Source organism: Nerophis ophidion, linkage group LG08 (assembly GCF_033978795.1).
Source record: "Nerophis ophidion isolate RoL-2023_Sa linkage group LG08, RoL_Noph_v1.0, whole genome shotgun sequence".
In the NCBI taxonomy this organism is placed as follows: domain Eukaryota; kingdom Metazoa; phylum Chordata; class Actinopteri; order Syngnathiformes; family Syngnathidae; genus Nerophis; species Nerophis ophidion.
Window position 1 is genome coordinate 23,541,922 of NC_084618.1, and position 25,162 is coordinate 23,567,083.

General features: G+C 41.3%; 1 protein-coding gene across 27 annotated transcripts in view; it reads right to left on the reverse strand.

The window, feature by feature from the left end:
- Positions 1–25,162, reverse strand: part of LOC133557521 (formin-binding protein 1) — a 204,771-nt gene that overhangs the window by 155,158 nt on the left and 24,451 nt on the right. For 4 of the 27 annotated variants that reach the window (XM_061908016.1, XM_061908030.1, XM_061908018.1 and 1 more), the window contains exon 1: positions 21,011–21,229. The exons of 2 other annotated variants lie outside the window; for them this stretch is intronic. In XM_061908016.1, coding sequence (XP_061764000.1) covers positions 21,011–21,142 — 132 coding nt within the window. In that variant the 5' untranslated portion in view covers positions 21,143–21,229. Of the gene's footprint in view, positions 1–21,010; positions 21,231–25,162 lie in introns of those variants that run through there. 21 more of the 27 variants (XM_061908042.1, XM_061908029.1, XM_061908027.1 and 18 more) reach the window with 18 other exon arrangements.

Genomic DNA, 25,162 nt, shown 5'->3' on the forward strand with positions numbered 1-25,162 from the left:
TAATTGAACAAATTGCAAAAGATTCAGCAACACAGATGTCCAAAATACTGTGTAATTATGCGATGAAAAGAGACGACTTTTAGCCGTAGGTGGTGCTGGGCTAAAATATCCGCTCAACCAATAACGTCACAAACTCGCGTCATCATTCCGCGACGTTTTCAACAAGAAACTCCGCAGGAGATTTAAAATTGTAATTTAGTAAACTAAAAAGGCCGTATTGGCATGTGTTGCAATGTTAATATTTCATCATTGATATATAAACCATCAGACTGCGTGGTCGGTAGTAGTGGGTTTTAGTAGGCCTTTAAGGGCCTGCTATCTCTGCAGTGAACGTTTGGTTAAGTTATCGCAAGTTAAAGTACCAATAATTGTCACACACACACTAAGTGTGGTGAAATCTGTCCTCTGCATTTGACCCATCCCCTTGTTTATCCCCTGGGAGGTGAGGGGAGCAGTGGGCAGCAGCGGTGGCCACGCCCGGGAATCATTTTTGGTGATTTAACCCCCAAATCCAACCCTTGATGCTGAGCGCCAAGCAGGGAGCTAATGGGTCCCATTTTTATAGTCTTCGGGGTTTGAACTCACAACATACCAATCTCAGGGCGGATACTCTAACCGCTAGACCACTGAGCAGGTCTGGATTGAAGCTAAATAACGAACATAAAACATTAACATGCTAACGTTAGTTAGCGTGTTATGCTGGGAACAATTAGCATACTTGCAAGAGGGAGACATGTTTCAAAACCCATTCATTTTAAATTCATAGGAATAAAATTTGCAAAAATGCTAGCATGTTAACATACTTCTAAGTCTCAAAATCGATGTTTTTTAGGTTTAAACATGAAAAATAGCTGAGATTCTAGCATTACATATTAACATGCTAACATAAAATAAATTAACATACAATGAATTGATTTACTTGGACCCCGACTTAAACAAGTTGAAAAACTTATTTGGGGGTAACCATTTAGTGGTGAATTGTACGGAATATGTACTGTAGTTTTCCTTGCCCTTATGTGGGCCTACCGAGGATGTCGTGGTGGTTTGTGCAGCCCTTTGAGACACTAGTGATTTAGGGCTATATAAGTAAACATTGATTGATTGATTGATACTGTGCAATCTACTAATAAAAGTTTCAATCAATCAAAACATCCTTTCAAGATGGCACCAAGTATTTAAATCCATGATTTTTAGGATTAACTTTCCAAATTATCTGAAATGCTAGCATTAAATGTTGTTCGCATGCTAACAAAGAAGAAGATAACATACTTCTAAAATGGTACCAAGTATCAAAATACATGATTTTTAAGGTTAAACATTCAAAGTCAGATCAAATGCTAGCATAAAACATTAGCATGCTAATGCTAGCATGATGATCTAGGAAAAGTTAACAAACTTCTAAGATGGCGCCAAGTATCAAAAGGAATGATTTTTAGGTTGGAATGAATACAATTAGCAAAAATGCTGGCATAAAATGTTATGCATGCTAACATAGAAGTTAACATACTTCCAAGATGGCGCTAAGTATCCAAATACATGATTTTTAAGGATAAACGCACAAAATCCGCTACAATGTTGGTTGTTGTTGTTTTTATCCAATTGATTTTATTGTTTTGATTTTGTACGGTGTCCTTGAGTGCTCGAAAGGCGCCTTATAAGTGAAATATATTATTATTATTAAAATGCTAGCATAATTCATTAGCATGGAAACGCAAGCATGATGACTTAAAAAAGTTTGCGCACTTCTAAAATGAGATGAAAACAATGATTTTGAGGTTTAAACAAATAAAATGATCAAAAATTCTAATCATAATACGTTAGCATGCTGTAAAATAGAAGAAATTAGCATACTTCTAATATGGCGCCAAAATCAAAAGCCATTGATTTTTAAAGTGAAACGTACACAATTAGCTAAAATGCGATTGTAGCTGAGATAGGCACCAGCGCCCCCTGCGACCCCAAAGGGTATTAATAAGCGGTAGAAAATGGATGGATGGATGGCTACTGAAAAGAATTAGCATGCTAGCACGTAACCAAAAACGAGGAAATACCTGTCAATCGCAACTGGACTGTCTTGTCTTAGAAGATGTTTTGTCTCTCATCCAAATAGCCCAACCTAAGTCCAAGACCAGCTTTGACAAATCTAAGTCTATGACCATGAACTGGGGAAGCCTACATGGTTCACAAATAGTCCGGTTGCGATCGATTGAATGCCCTGAGAATATACAATAAATAGCATGTAGTAAAGAAAAACTACAATAGTTTTATGAAATAATATTTTTCAGCCTTTACCTTTGAAAGCGGCCTTTTTTTAGGCGTCTCTGACACGTTATTTCTCTGTTATGTAACAATAGGAACTAGGAAATCCTTGTTTATGTTGCGCACGGACGTCTTTTGAGTGTCGGACCGGAGAAGCCCGAGTTGACAGCAGGCTCTGTTTGTGTACCAAAATTTATGCTTGACCGTGCAATTTGTTCAGCCGAGAGACAGAACAAAGTGGAAAACGTCAATCAGGGCATTGGTAGCTTCTCCATATTTTCATGGATAAATGTTTGTGTCGGACCGGAGAGGTCAGAGTTGACAGCAGGCTCTGTTTGTGTACTAAAAGTTATGCTTGACCGTGAAATTTGTTGAGCCGAGTGACAGACAGAACAAACTGAAACATTTCAATCAAGGCATTGGTAGCTTCGCCATATTTTCATGGATAAATGTTTGTCTCAGACCGTAGGAGTCAGAGTTGACAGTAGGCTATGTTTGTGTAGCAAAAAGATATGCTTGACCGTGCAATTTGTTCAGCCGAGAGACAGAACAAAGTGAAAAACGTCAATCAGGGCATTGGTAGCTTCTCCATATTTTCATGGATAAATGTATGTGTCGGACCGGAAGAGTCAGAGTTGACAGCAGGCTCTGTTTGTGTACTAAAAGTTATGCTTGACTGTGCAATTTGTTGAGCCGAGAGACAGACAGAACAAACTGAAACATTTCAATCAAGGCATTGGTAGTTTCGCCATATTTTAATGGATAAATGTTTGTGTCAGACCGGAGGAGTCAGAGTTGACAGTAAGCTCTGTTTGTGTACCAAAGAGTTATGCTTGACCGTGCAATTTTTTGAGCAGAGAGACAGAGCAAAGTGAAAAACATCAATCAGGGCATTGGTAGCTTCTCCATATTTTCATGGATAAATGTTTGTGTCGGACCGGAGAGATCAGAGTTGACAGCAGGCTCTGTTTGTGTACCAAAAGTTATGGTTGACCGTGCAATTTGTTCAGCCGAAAGACAGAATAAACTGAAACACGTCAATCAAGGCATTGGTAGCGACTCCATATTTTCATGGATAAATATTTGTCGGACCGGACAGGTCAGAGTTGACAGCAAGCTCTGTTTGTGTACCAAAAAGTTATGCTTGACTGTGCAATTTGTTGAGCCGAGAGACAGACAGAACTAACTGAAACATTTCAATCAAGGCATTGGTAGCTTCGCTATATTTTCATGGATAAATGTTTGTGTCAGACTGGAGGAGTCAGAGTTGACAGCAGGCTCTGTTTGTGTACCAAAGAGTTATGCTTGACTGTGCAATTTGCTGAGCCGAGAGACAGACCAAACTGAAACACGTCAATCAAGGCATTGGTAGCTTCCCCATATTTTCATGGATAAATGTTTGTGTCGGACCGGAGAGGTCAGAGTTGAAAGCAGGCTCTGTTTGTGTACTAAAAGTTATGGTTGACCGTGCAATTTGTTCAGCCGAAAGACAGAATAAACTGAAACACGTCAATCAAGGCATTGGTAGCAACTCCATATTTTCATGGATAAATGTTTGTCGGACCGGACAGGTCAGAGTTGACAGCAAGCTCTGTTTGTGTACCAAAAAGTTATGCTTGACTGTGCAATTTGTTGAGCCGAGAGACAGACAGAACTAACTGAAACATTTCAATCAAGGCATTGGTAGCTTCGCTATATTTTCATGGATAAATGTTTGTGTCAGACTGGAGGAGTCAGAGTTGACAGCAGGCTCTGTTTGTGTACCAAAGAGTTATGCTTGACTGTGCAATTTGCTGAGCCGAGAGACAGACCAAACTGAAACACGTCAATCAAGGCATTGGTAGCTTCCCCATATTTTCATGGATAAATGTTTGTGTCGGACCGGAGAGGTCAGAGTTGAAAGCAGGCTCTGTTTGTGTACTAAAAGTTATGCTTGACCGTGCAATTTGTTCAGCCGAAAGACAGAATAAACTGAAACACGTCAATCAAGGCATTGGTAGCGTCTCCATATTTCATGGATAAATGTTTGTGTCGGACCGGACAGGTCAGAGTTGACAGTAGGCTATGTTTGTGTACCAAAAAGTTATGCTTGACTGTGTAATTTTTTGAGCCGAGAGACTGATAGAACAAACTGAAACATTTCAATCAAGGCATTGGTAGCTTCGCCATATTTTCATGGATAAATGTTTGTGTCGGACCGGAGGAGTCAGAGTTGACAGTAAGCTCTGTTTGTGTACCAAAGAGTTATGCTTGACCGTCAATTTTTTGAGCCGAGAGACAGAGCAAAGTGAAAAACATCAATCAAGGCATCGGTAGCTTCGCCATATTTTCATGGATAAATGTTTGTGTCGGACTGGAGAGGTCAGAGTTGACAGCAAGCTCTGTTTGTGTACCAAAAACTTATGCTTGACCGTGCAATTTGTTCAGCCGAGAGACAGAACAAAGTGAAAAACGTCAATCAAGGCATTGGTAGCTTCTCCATATTTTCATGGATAAATGTTTGTGTCGGACCGGAGAGGTCAGAGTTGACAGCAGAATCTGTTTGTGTACTAAAAGTTATGCTTGACCGTGCAATTTGTTTAGCCGAGAGACAGAACAAACTGAAACACGTCAATTAGGGCATTGGTAGCTTCTCCATATTTTCATGGATAAATGTTTGTGTCGGACCGGAGAGGTCAGAGTTGACAGCAGGCTCTGTTTGTGTACCAAAAAGTTATGCTTACCCGTGCAATTTGTTGAGCCGGGAGACAGAACAAACTGAAACATTTCAATCAAGGCATTGGTAGCTTCTCCATATTTTCATGGATAAATGTTTGTGTGACGCGGAGTGACAGCGCTAACCGGTAGAACACATTTTTCATTGTTGGTTTCTCTGATTCAGTCGCACAAACCTTCTCTGTTCCGGTGGATTGGAAGGCAGGATTGTGTCGATCTCTGGGCGGCTCGTACCTCAAATTACGCGTAAATTAAGGTACTTTAATGTTAAGATACTGCTGTATTTTTGCTTTAACCACATAAAGTATGTGTTGTGTAAACACAGCACAAACCAATAACAGGCTGAGTGCTGAGGAGTGGCGATACGGGGTCCCAACAGGAGCTGAACCAGTCCTGCGCGAACTTGTTATTTCAGGACCAGGTCCCACTCCCCGTGATGCTTGGTCTATTGTGGTAGGACATGAAGGAAAACAAATAGAAGCATGGTTTTTTGTTATTATTCAGGAAATGGGAAATGACTGTGTGGGGAACAAAAGGGAGACCCAAGTAGTTACTAAATATAAAGTAGGGTGGACATAGAGAAAGCAAATATGTGGTTGTTCAAGGACCGGCACGCTGACCCAAAACCCTTCCCCAACTGCTCATGGGGATTAGGAACCATCTAAATGCTAATGCTCATTATTTAGCCTCCACTCCAGATTAGATCTGCTAATCTATTGAGGGGCAATTGATTTGATCTGTAGAGATAACTGGGATCTAAAGGGGGCCAATTGTGTGAAATGATCCTTCTTGACTCAATCAAATACGATACAATCAACCATGAAAAACACGTTTAAAACTACTTCCTGGCTGACGTTATTACCCCATCTGTATTTATCTTTAGTGAGGTCGAAGTTGTTCGAATACATTTCCGTGTGCATGGCCACAGAAAACAAGAACCATGTTCCCCTTGTACAAATGCAATTGTTAAGCAACTGCAAAGAAAGTGCTGATTCTTCAAGACCTTTTGACGGCCGCAAACACGACACAATCTTACAAACCTTGTTTCCATATAAATTGGGAAATTGTGTTAGATGTAAATATAAACGGATTACAATGATTTGCAAATCCTTTTCAACCCTTATTCAATTATAAACACAAGCTATTTGATGTTGAAATGTTGCAAATAATAATTAACTTAGAATTTCATGGCTGCAACACGTGCCAAAGTAGTTGGGAAAGGGCATGTTCACCACTGTGTTACATCACCTTTTCTTTTAACAACACTCAATAAACGTTTGGGAACTGAGGAAATTAATTGTTGAAGCTTTGAAATTGGAATTCTTTCCCATTCTTGTTTTATGAAGAGCTTCAGTTGTTTAACAGTCCGGAGTCTCCGCTGTCGTATTTTACGCTTCATAATGCGCCACACATTTTATGTAGAGCTTCAGTCGTTTAACAGTCCGGGGTCTCCGCTGTCGTATTTTACGCTTCATAATGCGCCACACATTTTTGATGGGAGACAGGTCTGGACTGCAGGCGGGCCAGGAAAGTACCCGCACTCTTTTTTTTACAAAGCCACGCTGTTGTAACACGTGCTGAATGTGGCTTGGCATTGTCTTGCTGAAATAAGCAGGGGCGTCCATGAAAAATACGGCGCTTAGATGGCAGTATATATTGTTCCAAAACCTGTATGTACCTTTCAGAATTAATGGTGCCTTCACAGATGTGTAAGTTACCCATGCCTCGGGCACCAATGCACCCCCATACAATCACAGATGATGGCATTTGAACTTTGCGTCGATAACAGTCTGGATGGTTCGCTTCTCCTTTGGTCCGGGATGACACTATGTCGAATATTTCCAAAAACAATTTGAAATGTGGAATCGTCAGACCACAGAACACTTTTCTATTTTGCTTCAGTCCATCTTAGATGATCTCGGGCCCAGAGAAGCCGGCGGCGTTTCTGGATGTTGTTGATAAATGGCTTTCGCTTTGCATAGTAGAGCTTTAACTTGCACTTACAAATGTAGCGACAAACTGTATTTAGTGACAGTGGTTTTCTGAAGTGTTCCTGAGCCCATGTGGTGATATCCTTTAGAGATTGATGTCGGTTTTTGATACAGTGCCGTCCGAGGGATCGAAGGACATTAAATGTTGGTTTCCGGCCACACCGCTTACGTGGAGTAATTTCTCCAGATTCTCTGAACCTTTTGATGATATTATGGACCGTAGATGTTGAAATCCATACATTTCTTGCAATTGCACTTTGAGAAACATTGTTCTTAAACTGTTTGACTATTTGTTCACGCAGTTGTGAACAATGGGGTGTACCTCGCCCCATCTCTTCTTGTGAAAGACTTAGCATTTTTTGGGAAGCTGTTTTTATACCCAATCATGTCACCCACCAGTTCCCAATTAGCCTGCACACCTGTGGGATGTTCCAAATAACTGTCTGATGAGCATTCCTCAACTTTATCAGTATCTATTGCCACCTTTCCCAACTTCTTAGTCACGTGTTGCTGGCATCAAATTCTAAAGTTAATGAATATTTGCAAAATAAAAAAATGTTTATCAGTTTGAACATCAAATATGTTGTCTTCGTAGCATATTCAACTAAATATGGGTTGAAAATGATTTGCAAATCATTGTATTCCGTTTATATTTACATCTAACACAATTTCCCAACTCATATGGAAACGGGGTTTGTGCAAGGTTTGCAGAGCACTGGTTCAAAAGAGTGTGTAAACGCTCCCGGGGACGACTTCTTTCAGGGTCAGTTTCCTGCTCGGTCGGACACGGAAGAAAAACAATCGATACGTCATTAAAAAGACACAAGAGAGCAGCTGCTTTTTTGGGGGGGATTGAGTAGGCGGGATCCAAAAGGCTGAAACCCCCGCTAATAACCCTGAAAAGATTTGGAAACGGACCTAGAACGAGCCGTCCCGCTTCAACCAACACTTGCTCATTTGTATCATGGAGATTTATATTAGCATGTTTCCGCTGAGCGACGGCACGCCTGCCAGTGGTGTCTGCCTTCGTGGGCCTCTGACAGGAAACCTGTTGAGTCAACGCAAAGCAGATGTCCCGCTAGTGTAGGGGGGCATCTTTGCTTGAGAGAGTGTGCAGATGTTCTATAGGAATGAGGACAATAAGACCTCAGGCCTATTGTCTTTAAGACAAGAGACAGAAGAAGTCCTGCTGATCTGCTGCTTTACCTTTATACTATCCATCCAACTTACTCAAAGGAGTTTCCAAAAAGTTCTTCCAATTTGGATTCTATTACTTTGTGAACCCTCAGTTCCCCTTTATATTACCGCCACACCTTGAAAATAAGTTTTTTTTTTTACTTGAACACAAATTAAAAGTAATATATTTTAGCCCCAAATGGAAGTCCGACTCTATGACAAATTGCACAATCCTAGGTGTGGCCATCCCGTAAAGATGACTGCAAGAGAACGGTGCAGAATGCTCAATGAAATGAAAAATAATCCTAGAGAGTCAACTAAAGCCTTGCAAAAATGTCTGGAGCATGCTAACATTTTTGTTGACCAACCAACAATAAGGGAAACCTTGGACCAGGGGTCGGGAACCTTTTTGGCTGAGAGAGCCAAGAAGCCAAATATTTTAAAATGTATTTCCCTAAGAGCCATATAATATTTTTTTTAACACTGAACACAACTAATCGCGCGCATTTTTAAGTAAGACCAATATTTCCAGAGTATAATAGGTCTCTTATTCTTTGTAATAACATTGTTATTCTGAAGCTAACTGTGGAGGGGGCGTGGGCTGCGGGCCTGCGGCAAAGCGGGATGTTGCCAGGACCAACCTCGAAATCAGCGACAGGTGCGTAAAAGGCCCACCTGGGCCTTTTTATCTAATCACCTGTCGCTCTGTTATAAGCAGCAGCCAGGAGGAGAGACAGGGTTGGGGCAGGAGCCAGAGCGCGAGTGAGGACGAAAGAGAAAAAGACAATTGCTGGAAAGCAACTGAGAGACTTATTGAAAAAATAACAATATTTTACCCTAAAACAGGCTCTCATGTCGGTGCTTGGTGGTCTGAAGAAACCCCAGGAGAGCAAGCCTAACACTAACCAATAATAAATAAATTACTTCTTACCATTAAAGCAACTTCTTGAACATAAAAATGCATGAGAATGTTTTATATTTTGAATGTTATTTTTAACACTATGATTACAAGTGGAATTATTCATTACTTATCCTGTTAAGCAATGTCAGCTCAGATTTATCCGAGAGCCAGATGCCGTCATCAAAAGAGCCACATCTGGCTCTAGAGCCATAGGTTCCCTACCCCTGCCTTAGACAATAGTGGGAGTTTATGGGAGAACACCATGGAGGAAGCCACTGCTGTCCAAAAAAAAAAAACATTGCTGCACGTTTTGAGGTTTGCAAAAGATCAACTAGATGTTCCACGGCACTACTTGTAAAGTATTCTGCGGACAAATAGAACCAAAATTTAGTTGTGCGGAGGAAAAAAGGCACAGAGTGCCAACATGAAAACCTCCTCCCAACAGTGAAATATGGTGGAGGAGGCATCATGATTTGGGGTTGCTTTGCTGTCACAAGGCCTGGACGGATTGCTGTCATCGACGGGAAAATTAATTCCTAATCGTATCAAAACATATTACAGGAAAATCTGTCTGCCAACTGAAGCTACAGAGAATGGGTGATACAACAAGACAATAACCCATACAAGTAAATCAGAATGGCTTACAAGCCTACTGAAATGAGATTTTCTTATTTAAACGGGGATAGCAGGTCCATTCTATGTGTCATACTTGATCATTTCGCGATATTGCCATTTTTTGGCTGAAAGGATTTAGTAGAGAACATCGGAGATAAAGTTCGCAACTTTTGGTCGCTAATAAAAAAGCCTTGCCTGTACCGGAAGTAGCAGACGATGTGCGCGTGACGTCACGGGTTGTGGAGCTCCTCACATCTGAACATTGTTTACAACCATGGCCACCAGCAGCGAGAGCGATTCGGACCGAGAAAGCGACGATTTCCCCATTAATTTGAGCGAGAATGAAAGATTCGTGGATGAGGATAGTGAGAGTGAAGGACTAGAAAAAAAATAATAAAAAGGCGAGGGCAGTGGGAGCGATTCAAATGTTATTAGACACATTTACTGGGATAATTCTGAAAAATCCCTTATCTGCTTATTGTATTACTAGTGTTTTAGTGAGATTATATGGTACCTGAAAGTCGGAGAGATTTGGCCACGAGTGTGGTGACCGCCAGTGTCTCCGGTGGAAGGAGGTAATAGTCCGCAGCTGCGGGAGGACGCAAGCTCCGCTCATGTCTACGGTAAGAGCCGACTTATTACCACAATTTTCTCACCGAAACCTGCCGGTTGACATGTGGTCGGGAACCATGTTCGCTTTACCGCTCTGTTCCATAGTAAAGCTTCACCTTCGGGAATGTAAACAAGGAAACACCGGTTGTGTTTGTGTTGCAAAAGGCAGCTGCAATACACCGCTTCCCACCTACATCTTTCTTCTTTGACTTCTCCATTATTAATTGAACAAATTGCAAAAGATTCAGCAACACAGATGCCAGAATACTGTGTAATTATGCAATTAAAGCAGACTACTTATAGCTTGGATCGGGCTGGAAGAACATGTCCTCTACAACCCGTGACATCACGCGCACGCGTCATCATTCCGAGACGTTTTCAACAGGATACTTTGCGGGAAATTTTAAATTGCAATTTAGTAAACTAAACCGGCCGTACTGGCATGTGTTGCAATGTTAAGATTTCATCATTGATATATAAACTATCAGACTGCGTCGTCGGTAGTAGTGGGTTTCAGTAGGCCTTTAAATAATAGAAAAAAGGCATTCTGAAGTGGCCCAGTCGGAATCCTGACCTCAACCCAATTGAGTTGCTGTGGCACGACCTCAGGAGAGCAATTCACACCAGACAACCCTAGAATATTGCTGAACTGAAACACTTTTGTGAAGAGGAATGGTCCAAAAGTCCTCCAGACCGTTGAGCAAGTCTGATCTGCAATTACAGTGAACGTTTAGTTGAGGTTATTGTTGCCAAAAAAGACTCAACCAGTTATTAAATCCAAGGGTTCGGATACGTTTTCCACCCTGCACTGTGAATGTTTACATTGTGTTCAATAAAAAGATTAAAACATATTATTTTTGTGTGTAGTAATTAGTTTAAGCAGTAATTAGTTTAAGCAGACTGTTTGTCTATTGTTGTGACTTAGATGAAGATCGGAACACATTTAATGTCCAAATTATGCAGAAATCCAAGTAATCATACTTTTTCTTGCAACTGTAAATTATAATGAAACCTTAACAGCGGTTACAGCTCCTCTTGGCTGCTAACTTATGTCGTATAAGAGAAGGCCTAAAAAAATGTTTTTTAAATGTATTTTGAACATTTTCAATCGATTCAGAATCATAATAAGAATCGTGATTTTGGCACCCCTAATAGCCAACACCAACAGTGCTTTTTGTCACAGTTGCGATGAACCAATACTACCATAGACCAATGGCCCTCCTGTCCAGCAAAGCTGAAGAGAAAAAGATAATTCAAACCTCGCTTGCTACTTCTCACTGTTGGCTGGCAGATAGCACAGACAGTGTTAGCTCTGTGCTCCAAGGTCTGCGAGCTGGTCTGTGCGCTGCTTCGCTGTGGGCGTACGACAAATATTTAGGGGGGATGACAAAGCCTCTCTCGGACACACATCCGGCTTTGTCCGAATACGTGGGGTGGAATAATATCTTTGTAGCCCAGAGTAACCACTCTGCCACCGATACCAAACACACCTGCATGACATGTCCTTTGAATCAATGAAGTTTGTCTAGGGTCTACTGAACGATAAACTCCTTGAGACTAAATAAACAACACCTCTGCTGGCTACAACAAAGCAGTGCATCCAGTTTCCTCTCAGGGCGTACGACAAATATTTAGGGGGAGATGCCAAAGCCTCTCTCCGAATACGTGGGGTGGAATATTATCTTTGTAGCCCAGAGTAACACCTCCGTCCACCGATGCCAAACACACCCGCATGACAACATGTCCTTTGAATCAATTAAGTTTGTCTAGGGTCCACTGAACGACAACCTCCTTGAGACTAAATGAACAGTGCATCTGCTGGCTACAACCAAGAAGTGCATCCAGTTTCCTCTCAGGGCGTACAACAAATATTTAGGGGGAGATGCCAAAGCCCCTTTCCGAATATATGTGGGTTGGAATAATATCTTTGTAGCCCAGAGTAACTCCTCCGTCCACTGATGCCAAACACACCTGCACGACAACATGTCCTTTGAATCAATGAAGTTTGTCTAGGGTCTACTGAACGACAAACTCCTTGAGACTAACTAAACAGTGCATCTGCTGGCTACAACAAATCAGTGCATCCAGTTTCCTCTCAGAGAGTACGACAAATATTTAGGGGGAGATGCCAAAGCCTCTCTCCGAATACGTGGGGTGGAATAATATATTTGTAGCCCAGAGTAACCCCTCCGTCCACCGATGCCAAATACACCTGTATGACATGTCCTTTGAATCAATGAAGTTTGTCTAGGGTCTACTGAACGACAAACTCCTTGAGACTAAATGAACAGTGCATCTGCTGGCTACAACCAAGAAGTGCATCCAGTTTCCTCTCAGGGCGTACGACAAATAATTAGGAGGAGATGCCGAAGCCGCTTTCCGAATACGTGGGGTGGAATAATATCTTTGTAGGCCAAAGTAACCCCTCTGTCCACCGATGCCAAACACGCCTGCATGACAACATGTCCTTTGAATCAATGAAGTTTGTCTAGGGTCTACTGAACGATAAACTCCTAGAGACAAAATAAACAACACCTCTGCTGGCTACAACAAAGCAGTGCATCCAGTTTCCTCTCAGGGCGTACGACAAATATTTAGGGGGAGATGCCAAAGCCTCTCTCCGAATACGTGGGGTGGAATATTATCTTTGTAGCCCAGAGTAACACCTCCGTCCACCGATGCCAAACACACCCGCATGACAACATGTCCTTTGAATCAATTAAGTTTGTCTAGGGTCCACTGAACGACAACCTCCTTGAGACTAAATGAACAGTGCATCTGCTGGTTACAACCAAGCAGTGCATCCAGTTTCCTCTCAGGGCGTACGACAAATAATTAGGGGGAGATGCCGAAGCCTCTTTCCGAATACATGGGGTGGAATAATATCTTTGTAGGCCAAAGTAACCCCTCCGTCCACTGATGCCAAACAAACCTGCATGACAACATGTCCTTTGAATCAATAAAGTTTGTCAAGGGTCTACTGTACGACAAAGTCTTTGAGACTAAATAAACAGTGCCTCTGTCGGCTACAACCAAGCAGTACATCCAGTTTCCTCTCAGTTTCTTCAAGACGCAATTATAATCGCTTCCACACATCGACTATAAAGCTCTGTAGTAGGGTTGAGGGTATACCGGTACTAATAAAGTACAAAGGTACTAACGAATTAAAAAAGGTACTGTACTACCATACTACACAGAGCACAGAAGCTTCAAAATTAACAATAGAGTTGAAGCTATAAACACTGAAGTACCGCTCTGCTAGCGGTGCTTTAAAACATAGCTGGCTAATATCGCTCCGTAGTATTTAAATTACTTCTAAACCACTAATCCTTGCCTCCGTTGTGACAAACTACAGTTTTTTTTAGAAGCATCATCCCCGCTGGATGAAGATTTGCTAAACATGCTACCCTACTCACAATAGGAGGATACAATCGCCAACCCCTGACAGCAAGCTTGCGCTCCTGAATGTAGACAAATGGGTGGATCTGTCCAGAGTCGGGACCGCTCGCCTGCGTATCGGTTGGGGACATCTCTGCACTGCTGACCATTCTCCGTTCAGGATGGTCTCCTGCTGGCCCCACTATTGATTGGACTCTCACTATTGTTAGATCAACTATGGACTGGACTCTCACTATTATGTTAGATGCATTATGGACTGGACTCTCACTATTATGTTAGATCCACTATGGACTGGATTCTCACTATCTGGACTCTCACAATATTATGCTAGATTCACTCGACGTCCATTGCGCCGGTAAGCCCTCGAGGGTTGGGGGTCCCCACATCTGCGGTCCTCTCCAAGGTTTCTCATTGTCCCATGGGGTTGAGTTTTTCCTTGCGCTGATGAGGGATCTGAACCGAGGATGTCGTTGTGGCTTGTGCAGCCCTTTGAGACACTTGTGATTTAGGACTATATGAATTAACATTGATTGATTGATTGATCTTTACAAATAGTGACTAAGTACGAGTACCAAGTACAAGACCGAATAGTACACTGATAATTAAATCATTTTAACAGTTATCATAAATCTTTTGCCATTTTTGTTATTGTTTATACACTAGGGAAATACGGACCTGGACACGGTAGAACTTCAATTATGACCAATGTATGATTTTGTAACTACTTGGTATTGTATCCCTACCGAAATTTGTAAGATTACCAAAAACGTACGTAAAGTATTCAAACAACCGAAGAATAAATGCTTACTACGTTTTAACAGATGTGAAGATATTAACAGTAAATGAACAGGTAGATTAATAATCCATATTTTACAGTTTGTCTCTCATAACTTTGACAATTGGAAACGACACAATGAATTACCATGAATCGATTTATGTGGACCCCGACTTAAACAAGTTGAAAAACTTAATTCGGGTGTTACCATTTAGTGGTCAACTGTACGGAATATGTACTGTACTTTACAATCTACTCATAAAAGTTTCAATCAATCAATCAATATGTTACTACATACTGTATGTCAGTGGCAAAATTAGGAGAATTTGTAACCCGTTTGCTTGCTTAAGAGAGATTGTCTAGTATGGTCACTGTAAATTAATGCCAAAATTGATTAAGAAACATATGTTTAATGTATCGTAAGATCTGTTCTTTAAATAAAATAACCCCAAAAAATATCGAAATTCATTTTGGGACACTACTCTATAGCCTTCCATAGCCTCTGTAGCAAGGGTCTCAAACACGCGGCCCGCGAGACGTTATTTTGCGGTCCGCACCTTGATGTGAAAATTTAATGTTGGTGCGGCCCGCGAGTTTCATATGAATGGCGCTTTACAGCGTCATACTTGTATACGCACGATTTTTCCGGGAGACTCCCAATTTTCAGTGCCCCTCCAGGGGTAATACTACTCCCGGATTTCACCCATACTACAATATTAAGGGGGCACCGTGGGGGCACTGCCTTTAGCGTCCTTTACAACCTGTACAAACAGCGTGCCAACCCAGCCAGGCTACACCATACACCACCCCCCCAACCCCGCTCCCTATTGTAGCCCGAAAGAGTTAAGGCTGCATTGGATTCTGGGTATTTGTTCTGTTGTGTTTATGTTGTGTTACGGTGCGGATGTTCTCCCAAAATGTGTTTGTCAATCTTGTTAGGAGTGGGTTCCCAGTGTGGCGCATATTTGTAACAGTGATAAAGTTGTTTATACGGCCACCCTCAGTGTGACCTTTATGGCTGTTGATCAAGTATGATTTGCAGTACTTCCGTGGGTCTGCAAAAGCCTCATTCAATATGTGACTGGGCCGGCACACTGTTTGTATGGTGTAAAAGCGGACGAGACGGCAGTTTGTAGAGGACGCTAAAGGCAGTGCCATCTCGGCACGCCCTAATTATTGTTGTCCGGGTGAAAACCAGGAGAATTTTTCCCCGGGAGATTGTCGGGAGGGGCACTAATATTCGGGTGTTTCCCGGAAAGATCGCAAGAGTTGATAAGTATGTTGCTAGGGCGGGAAAGCCATTCATCCATCCATCCATCCATTTACTACCGCTTTTTCCCTTTTGGGGTCGCGGGGGGCGCTGGCGCCTATCTCAGCTACAATCGGGCGGAAGGCGGCGTACACCCTGGACAAGTCGCCACCTCATCGCAGGGCCATCACAGATAGACAGACAACATTCACACACACACTAGGGCCAATTTAGTGTTGCCAATCAACCTATCCCCAGGTGCATGTCTTTGGAGGTGGGAGGAAGCCGGAGTACCCGGAGGGAACCCACGCATTCACGGGGAGGACATGCAAACTCCACACAGAAAGATCCCGAGCCTGGATTTGAACCCAGGACTGCAGGACCTTCGTATTGTGCGGCAGACGCACTAACCCCTCTGCCACCGTGAAGCCGAAAGCCATTCAAAGAAGGTGAATTCATTAATAAATGCATGTTGGATTTTTTTTAAGAAATCTTTTCTTGCGGCCCAGCCTCACCCAGTTTCTGCACCCAGTGACCCCCAGGTAAATTGAGTTTGAGACCCCTGCTCTATAGCCTTGCATAGCCATAGCCTTCCACTGTAGACCCTGGGAAAATACCTCTATCCCTAAATAAGATCTGTTAGCAGTATTTGCCAAAGTAATCCGCTCAAAAGTCACAAAGCAAACATTGGGCAAATCGACTCGCACCAACCTTATGTAAAATCTCAGCAGCTGTTTAGTGACCTTATGTGCAAGAGTTCTTGTTTGCCTGCCATGCAGATATTTTTAGCAGCAACGCCTCGGCCAGTCTGAAATATAAGATTGTGAGCTCGCGTGTTATGTACTACAAAAACCAACCTCGCTGCCTTCCCATCCTGACGAACTGGAAGTCTTGTCCACTCAGCCTTTTGACGATCAGACTCCACGTTAGTCAAAGTCTGAACTTTACAAGGTTGAGTCAAGACTAGGGTTGTGCGGTATTCCGGTATTAGTATAGCACCACAATACTAATCAATCAATCAATCAATGTTTATGTATATAGCCCTAAATCACAAATGTCTCAAAGGACTGTACAAACCACTACGACTACGACATCCTCGGAAGAACCCACATAAGGGCAACGAAAACTCACACCCAGTGGGACGCCAGTGACAATGATGGCTAAGAGAAACCTTGGAGGACCTAAAATGTGGGCAACCCCCCCCTCTAGGAGACCGAAAGCAATGGATGTCGAGCGGGTCTAACATGATACTGTGAAACTTCAATCCATAGTGGTTCCAACACAGCCGCGGGAGTTCAGTTGAAAGCGGATCCAAGACTGCAGCGAGAGTCCCGTCCACAGGAAACCATCCCAAGCGGAGGCGGATCAGCAGCGTAGAGATGTCTCCAACCAATACAGAGGCGAGCGGTCCATCCTGGGTCCCGACGAGCGGTCCATCCTGGGTCTGGACTCTGGACAGCCAGTACTTCATCCATGGTCATCGGACCGGACCCCCTCCACTAGGGAGGGGGGGACAGAGGAGAAAAAGAAAAGAAGCGGCAGATCAACTGGTCGAAAAAGGAGGTCTATTTAAAGGCTAGAGTATACAAATGAGTTTTAAGGTGAGACTTAAATGCTTCTTAATGAATCCTATTCGGTACTATACCGCCTCTAAAAGTACCGGTCATGCAGAACGCCCTCAGGAAGAGGTGCTTTAAGACATAGCTAGTTAGCTAACCATGTCTGTCCGCAGTCAGCAGAGTTCTATATCACTAATCCTTGTCTCCATGGAGACGAACCAAGTACCATTATTTGAAGTATCAACTATGGCGCGTTTTAGCTCTACTTCCTTCACTTCAGACCGCTACACATTGGAGCCATAACAATGGATGAGTAAAACTTATCCATAGTTGACATAGTCAACATAAGATTTAATTATGTCCAAACATTAACCATTAAGGCGACCATCTTAACTCTGATCACACGTGAATGAAGGGCATACTTAATCAACAGCCATACATGTCACACTAAGGGTGGCCGTATGAACAACGCCAACACTGTCCTAAACCTGTGCCATATAATGACAAACCTGCTCGCTCTTTATATCCTACGAAGTCAGACCTACACTGTTTCAATGTCCATTTTTTCGATTATAGGATGTTGATGACTGAAGTGCTGATATTAACAAAACCTAACCCCCTTCACATCCCATCCCCCGGATTGTAAATAATGTAAATAATTCAATGTTTATACTCCGATGATTAACTTGTGTGATGACTGTAATTTGTTGATAGTATATATTTTTACCATGAATTGACTTACGTGGACCCCGACTTAAACAAGTTGAAAAACTTATTCGGGTGTTACCATTTAGTAGGGGTGTAAGGGTACGTGTATTTGTACTGAACCGTTTCGGTACGAGGGTTTCGGTTCGGTTCGGTGGTGTATCGAACGAGTTCCCACACGGACATATTAAGTAGCGTACCCCACGTTGTGTAAACAATGCACACCGAGGTACAACACACGGTATGCTAGCAGCGACCGGGCTACGATAGACTGACCATACCTCCTCTTTTCACCGGACATGTCCTCTTTTGCGGGGCTGTCCGGGTGGAGTTTCTTAAATGCCTCAAATGTCCGGCATTTTAAGTTAAGGTTGCGTGTATTTTTAATGTACATTCAGGGTTGAGAAGGGGTTAAAACCAAAACAAATTGTGCACGCAGCAGCATTCGTGAGGGAGGGGCAGAGACAGAGAGAGCGAGAGAGTTATAATAAACGCGCATGCGTCGCCAGGCTCCGCTTTTCACCCATAGATTTATTAGATTTAATTTTTTATTATCTATAGCAGGGGTGTCAAAAGTGTGCCCCGGAAGCCATTTGCGGCCCACAGCTAATGTTTTAAAGGCCCACGACACATTCTAAAAATACTATTAAAATAAACAAAAACATAACAAAAGTGAAATAAAAAAGCTTCAAGGCTAAATGTAATTTAGAAAAAGTTGCAACGTCAAACTGTCATTGCTCAAAACAAAATATTGAATCAAAATCAATGTTATTGTGAATTATTAAGCTATCCAAGGTTCCGATTACTTCACATCAAATATTCCACTAAGAAAAATATTTTTGGTGGAAGATTTTGCAAATTTGGTAAATAAATAACCAAAAAATGTATATTTTGTTGTTTTCTTACCGTACCGAAATTGAACCGAACCGAGGTACGTACCGAACCGAACTTTTTGTTTACCGTTACACCCCTACACTTTACTGAGCAATTGTATGGAATATGTACTGTATCTACTTATAAAGGTCTACTAATAAAAGTCTCAAGCACTTATTATTTTGGTAAAATATTTGCACCACAACACAACATAAACACTACGGAACAAACCCAGATTTCCCTGCAGAACCAACTCTTATGGGACGCTACAATACAAATAAACGCCATTGGTGAATCTACACCTAACATCCACTGTAATGATACCAAGTAGAATAGCGTATCTAGTCGATACTACTATGATTACATCGATATTTTTTTGCATCACAAAATCTTCTTTATTTTGTTTATAAACTCAGGAAATATGTTCCTGGACACATAAGGACATTGAATATGACCAATGTATTATCCTGTAACTAGCTGGTATCGAATTGATACCCAAATGTTGTGGTATCATCCAAAACTAATGTAAAGTATCAAACAACAGAAGAATACTGTCACATTTAGAACGCATTGTGATGCGCGAAGATGTCACCCCAAAATGCAACGGACCAAGACAAGCAGGATAGCAGGTAGGAGCTTGTTTAATATACAAACAGGTAAAATAACACTAGTACAAAAACTAAGAAACAGCGTGCCTATGCACGGGAAGCTAATGCTAATTGTTAGCAATCATAAAGTTCAATGTCCAAGAGAAATGACGTGCAGAGCGCACGCGACGCTAAGATGTGACTTAGGGTAAATGCAAAGCAGAATAACAAAAGTGACTGTTGCTTACCGCAAACTATGAGCCAAGAACGAACTGAGGTGGAATGCAGGCTTAGAAACTAAAGTAAACAATTGCCAACAGGTGTGCGTCAAAAAAGCATAGCACAGGGGTAGGGAACCTATGGCTCTAGAGCCAGATGTGGCTCTTTTGATGACTGCATCTGGCTCTCTGATAAATCTGAACTGACATTGCTTAACACGATAAGTAATGAATAATTCCACTTATAATCACATTGTTAAAAATAATGTTCAAAATATAAAACATTCTCATGCATTTTTAATCCATCCATCCGTTTTCTACCGCACCTGTTCAAGAAGTTGCGTTAATGGTAAGAAGTTATTTTATTATTGGTTAGTGTGGGGCTTGCCCTCCTGGGGGTTCTGCAGACCCCTTAAGCACCGACACGAGAGCCTGTTTCAGGGTTACAATATTGTTTTATTTTTCAATAAGTCTCTCAGTTGCTTTCCAGCAATAGTATTTCCAGCCCCAACCCAGTCCGTCCGTCTGGCTGCTGCTTATAACAGAGCGACAGGTGATTAGATAACAAGGCCTAGGTGGGCCGTCTACGCACCTGTCGCTGCAGGCCCGCAAGGCCACGCCCCCTCCACAGTTAGCTTCAGAATAACAATGTTATTACGAAGAACAAGAGACCTATTATACGCTAGAAATGTTTGTCTTACTTAAAAATGCACGCGTTTAGTTGTGTTCAGTGCTAAAAAAAATATGGTATGGCTCTTACGGAAATATATTTTAACATATTTGGCTTTTTGGCTCTCTCAGCCATAAAGGTTCCCGACCCCTGGCATAGCAGGTGGAACAAATAAGAAACCATGGAAATGGGATAAAACAGGAAGTGCAAAACTCAGAACAGGAAAAGTCCAAAAATAATTAGAAAACACCAAAAAGGACTCAAAAGCCAGACTAAAGATCACAACCGGATCACAACAAATACGTTATTAATACATTTTAACAGAAGTGTAGATAGAACATGTTGAAACATGAAATTACCAGATATTAACAGAAAATGAACAAGTAGATTAATCATTCATTTTCTACCACTTGTCCTTAATAATTTTGACAAAATAATAGAATGAAAAATGACACAAACTGTCAGTGCATATGTCAGCAGCTAAATTAAGAGCCATTGTTTGTTTACTTACAACTAAAAGACAAGTTGTCTAGTATTTTATTCAAGGACAAACTTGCAATAACAAACACATGTTTAATGTATTGTTTTTTGTTAAACGAAAGCCAACAATGACATTTTTTGTGGTCCCCATTATTTAGAAAAGTACCAAAATATTAGTATCGGGACAACACTAGTCAAGACTGTCACTTGTTCTGCGCTGACTTACATTGCTGGTCATTTTCATTTGTAGAAGCACCTGCAGATACTCTTGATAAGGACTCAGATTTCTCTCCTCCCTCTCGGCTTTCACCGAGGAGCCGTCGAGGAAGATGTAAAATTCGCTTCTTCTACGCAACATGGTGACGGTGTTACATATGCATGTAAAAAATAAATAAAAACCCTTGAAAGGAAGTCAGTCCGTCTCAATTACAAGTAGACTTAGTCATCATCCAGGACGCCGATGTGGGTTTGATGTGGTCGGAAGAAAAAGTAAAGTGTTGAGGAACAACCAGTAGGAACAACATTGAATAAATGACGTGGCTATTAATCTGATTACTACACCATCTTGTAACTACCCTCCCCGTCCAATGGGAGGCTGCCGTTCTTCGGATTAAGAATCCTGCTGGGCCTTCAAACACACATTAGCCATTGTTCCACCTGAGCTGTTTTTCTTCTCAAAAAGCTCTTTAATTCTTACATAATAAGAAATGTCTTCATACAATGCCAAACTCCTACAATAGTTATGATATATTTCAGTTGTTATGCAATTTAAAGTACAGGGGGGGAAAAAAAAGAATAAAATGAGAATAACAGCAGTATCTTTAAACGGCCATGAAAATTGGAATTCCACTTATTTTGGAGGTAAAAAATAAAACTCTAAAATCTGTAAAAACACCGACAATCCTCCAAACTCCATGCGTGTTTTTTTTATTTTAGTTTTGACTTTTTTTTCCACCATAGAAGGGTACAAAAAAAGTAAAATGTGAAAAGACTGATGATTACCAATAATTTAATATGAACTTTGAAAATAGCCTGACTCCTGGGTTCTCAAACATTAATCTTTTTCTAGATTTTAATCATATTCAGTAATTAATTATACTACCTACTTACAGCTTACAATCTTGTCAAATGATATGAAACTATGTGTTATTTATTTAACGCATAACCTTTGGTTTAAGTCAGGCTGATTAGAAAAGAAAGTACTGATCAATTAAATGCATAAGAAGAGATTCATAAATAACTGAAATATTGTGCATCTCCTAAAATAATAAAGATGAATGAGTTAACGGGTTTCGGTCTTAAAAAGCGGAACTTAATCGGAATCGGCTTGGAAAAAAATATTGTGCATCTCTAAAAATAACAGATATCAGAATCAGAATCAGGAATACTTTTATTAATTCCCGGTGGGAAATTCAGAACAGTCTTGAAAGTCAGGACGTTATCAGTATCGGCTTGAAAAATATTGTGTATCTCTTAAAATAATACAGATAAATTAGTTATTAGGTATCAAGCATCTCTAAAAACAATAGATATAAATTGGTTATTGAGTGTCGGTCTTGAAAAATACAAAATATACATTTACGTACAACTATGTTGTGCTACAATAAATACACTAAAAGAATACAATAATCAAATAAATAAGTGCAAATGAAAATAGAGATTCACCACTTTAGTCATAATTTTTGTACTTAAGAAACTTCTCCATGACTTTGACTCCAGACTTCTTTTGTTTGTTTGAGAGTGTCATTACTGCCCCGAGTGGTAGCATCGTGAATTACGACTGAGCGCCGCAGCGGCCCAGCAGTGTTTCCCACATGTCAGGCATCTATTTGTGGTGGTGTGGTCGGGCGGCTGGGCGGTGTGGCGGTGGGGGGGGGGTGATGACCAAGAAGAACGTGGAGTTGGAATATAATTACAACACTTTATGTACATATTTATATACATATTCATATAATATTTACATATTTATATAATATGTAACTACAAGCTCCATTCACAGACAGAGTCCCATTGCTTTTATGAGCGGTCGAGCGAGTCAAAAGCCGAATTTTTTATTTTTATTTTTTATTTATTTGTGGCGGCCATAATTCTTTCGTGGCGGGCCGCCACAAATAAATGTGTGGGAAACCCTGGGGGCGGACCACAGCTGAGAAACAGATACTGTATGTTTGTGCGGCCCTCGAGTGGGCGCATGGTTGAGAAACACTTCTCTAAACCGCCATTCAAGTTGGAATTCCACTTATTTGGGGGGTAAAAATATTTTAATTAATCAATCAATATTTTTTTATATAGCCCTAAATCGCAAGTGTCTCAAAGGGCTGCACAAGTCACAACGACATCCGCGGTACAGAGCCCACATAAGGGCGAGGAAAATCTCACCCCAGTGGGACGTCCATGACAATGACTATGAGAAACCTTGGATGGATGGAAAGATAGATAGATAGATGGATATAGATAGATAGATAGATAGATAGATAGATAGATAGATAGATAGATAGATAGATAGATAGATAGATAGATAGATAGATAGATAGATAGATAGATAGATAGATAGATAGATAGATAGATAGATAGATAGTACTTTGATTCCTTCAGGAGAGTTCCTTCAGGACCGCATATGTGGGCAACCCCCCCCCCCCCCCACCCCCCCACCCCATCTAGGAGAGACGGAAAGCAATGGATGTCGAGCGGGTTAACATGACATTGTGAAAGTCCAGTCCATAGTGGATCCAATATAATAGCGAGAGTACCGTCCATAGTGGGGCCAGCCTAAAATCAGTAAAAGAAAATTCTAATTGAACTAATGGATTAATCGTTCCAGCCCGAGTATGAAGACATGAGTATGAAGACATTAGTTGTATCTGGAAAATGCGACATAGCTTGGCGGCCATCCTCTTTCGATTGCAGCACTGACATTTGTCAGTTATGTCGTTATGAATCACCAGAATATGAGTAAAAACGTTACTTTCTTAGAGGCTGGCAAGTGTTCAACTTTAGAATTTGATGCCAGCAACACGTGACAAAGAAGTTGAGAAAGGTGGCAATAAATACTGATAAAGTTGAGGAATGCTCATCAAACACTTATTTGGAACATCCCACAGGTGTGCAGGCTAATTGGGAACAGGTGGGTGCCATGATTGGGTATAAAAACAGCTTCCCAAAAAATGCTCAGTCTTTAACAAGAAAGGATGGAGCGAGGTACACCCCTTTGTCCACAACTGCGTGAGCAAATAGTCAAACAGCTTAAGAACAACGTTTCTCAAAGTGCAATTGCAGGAAATTTAGGGATTTCAACATCTACGGTCCATAATATCATCAAAAGGTTCAGAGAATCTGGAGAAATCACTCCACGTAAGCGGCATGGCCGGAAACCAACATTGAATGACCGTGACCTTCGATCCCTCAGACGGGACTGTATCAAAAACCGACATCAATCTCTAAAGGATATCACCACATGGGCTCAGGAACACTTCAGAAAACCACTGTCACTAAATACAGTTGGTCGCTACAGCTGTAAGTGCAAGTTAAAGCTCTACTCTGCAAATTCAAAGCCATTTATCAACAACATCCAGAAACGCCGCTGGCTTCTCTGGGCCCGAGATCATCTAAGATGGACTGATGCAAAGTGGAAAAGGGTTCTGTGGTCTGACGAGTCCACATTTCAAATTGTTTTTGGAAATATTCGATATTGTGTCATCCGGACTGTTATCGACGCAAAGCCAGCATCTCTGATGGTATGGGGGTGCATTAGTGCCCAAGGCATGGGTAACTTACAAATATGTGAAGGCACCATAAATGCTGAAAAGTACATACAGGTATAGAAACAACATATGCTGCCATCTAAGCGCGGTCTTTTTCATGGACGCCCCTGCTTATTTCAGCAAGAAAATGCCAAGCCACATTCGGCACGTGTTACAACAGCGTGGCTTCGTAAAAAAAAGAGTGCGGGTACTTTTCTGGCCCGCCTGCAGTCCAGACCAGAAAATGTGTGGCGTATTAGGAAGCGTAAAATACGAAAGCAGAGACTCCGGACTGTTAAATGACTGAAGCTCTACATAAAACAACAATGGGAAAGAATTCCACTTTCAAAGCTTGAACAATTAGTTTCCTAAGTTCCCAAATGTGTATTGAGTGTTGTTAAAAGAAAAGGTGATGTAACACAGTGGTGAACATGCCCTTTCCCAACTACTTTGGCACGTGTTGCAGCCATGAAATTTTAAGTTAATTATTATTTGCAAAAAAAAAAAATAAAGTTGATGAGTTTGAACATCAAATATCTTGTCTTTGTAGTGCATTCAATTGAATATGGGTTGAAAATGATTTGCAAATCATTGTATTCCGCTTATATTTACATCTAACACAATTTCCCAACTCATAT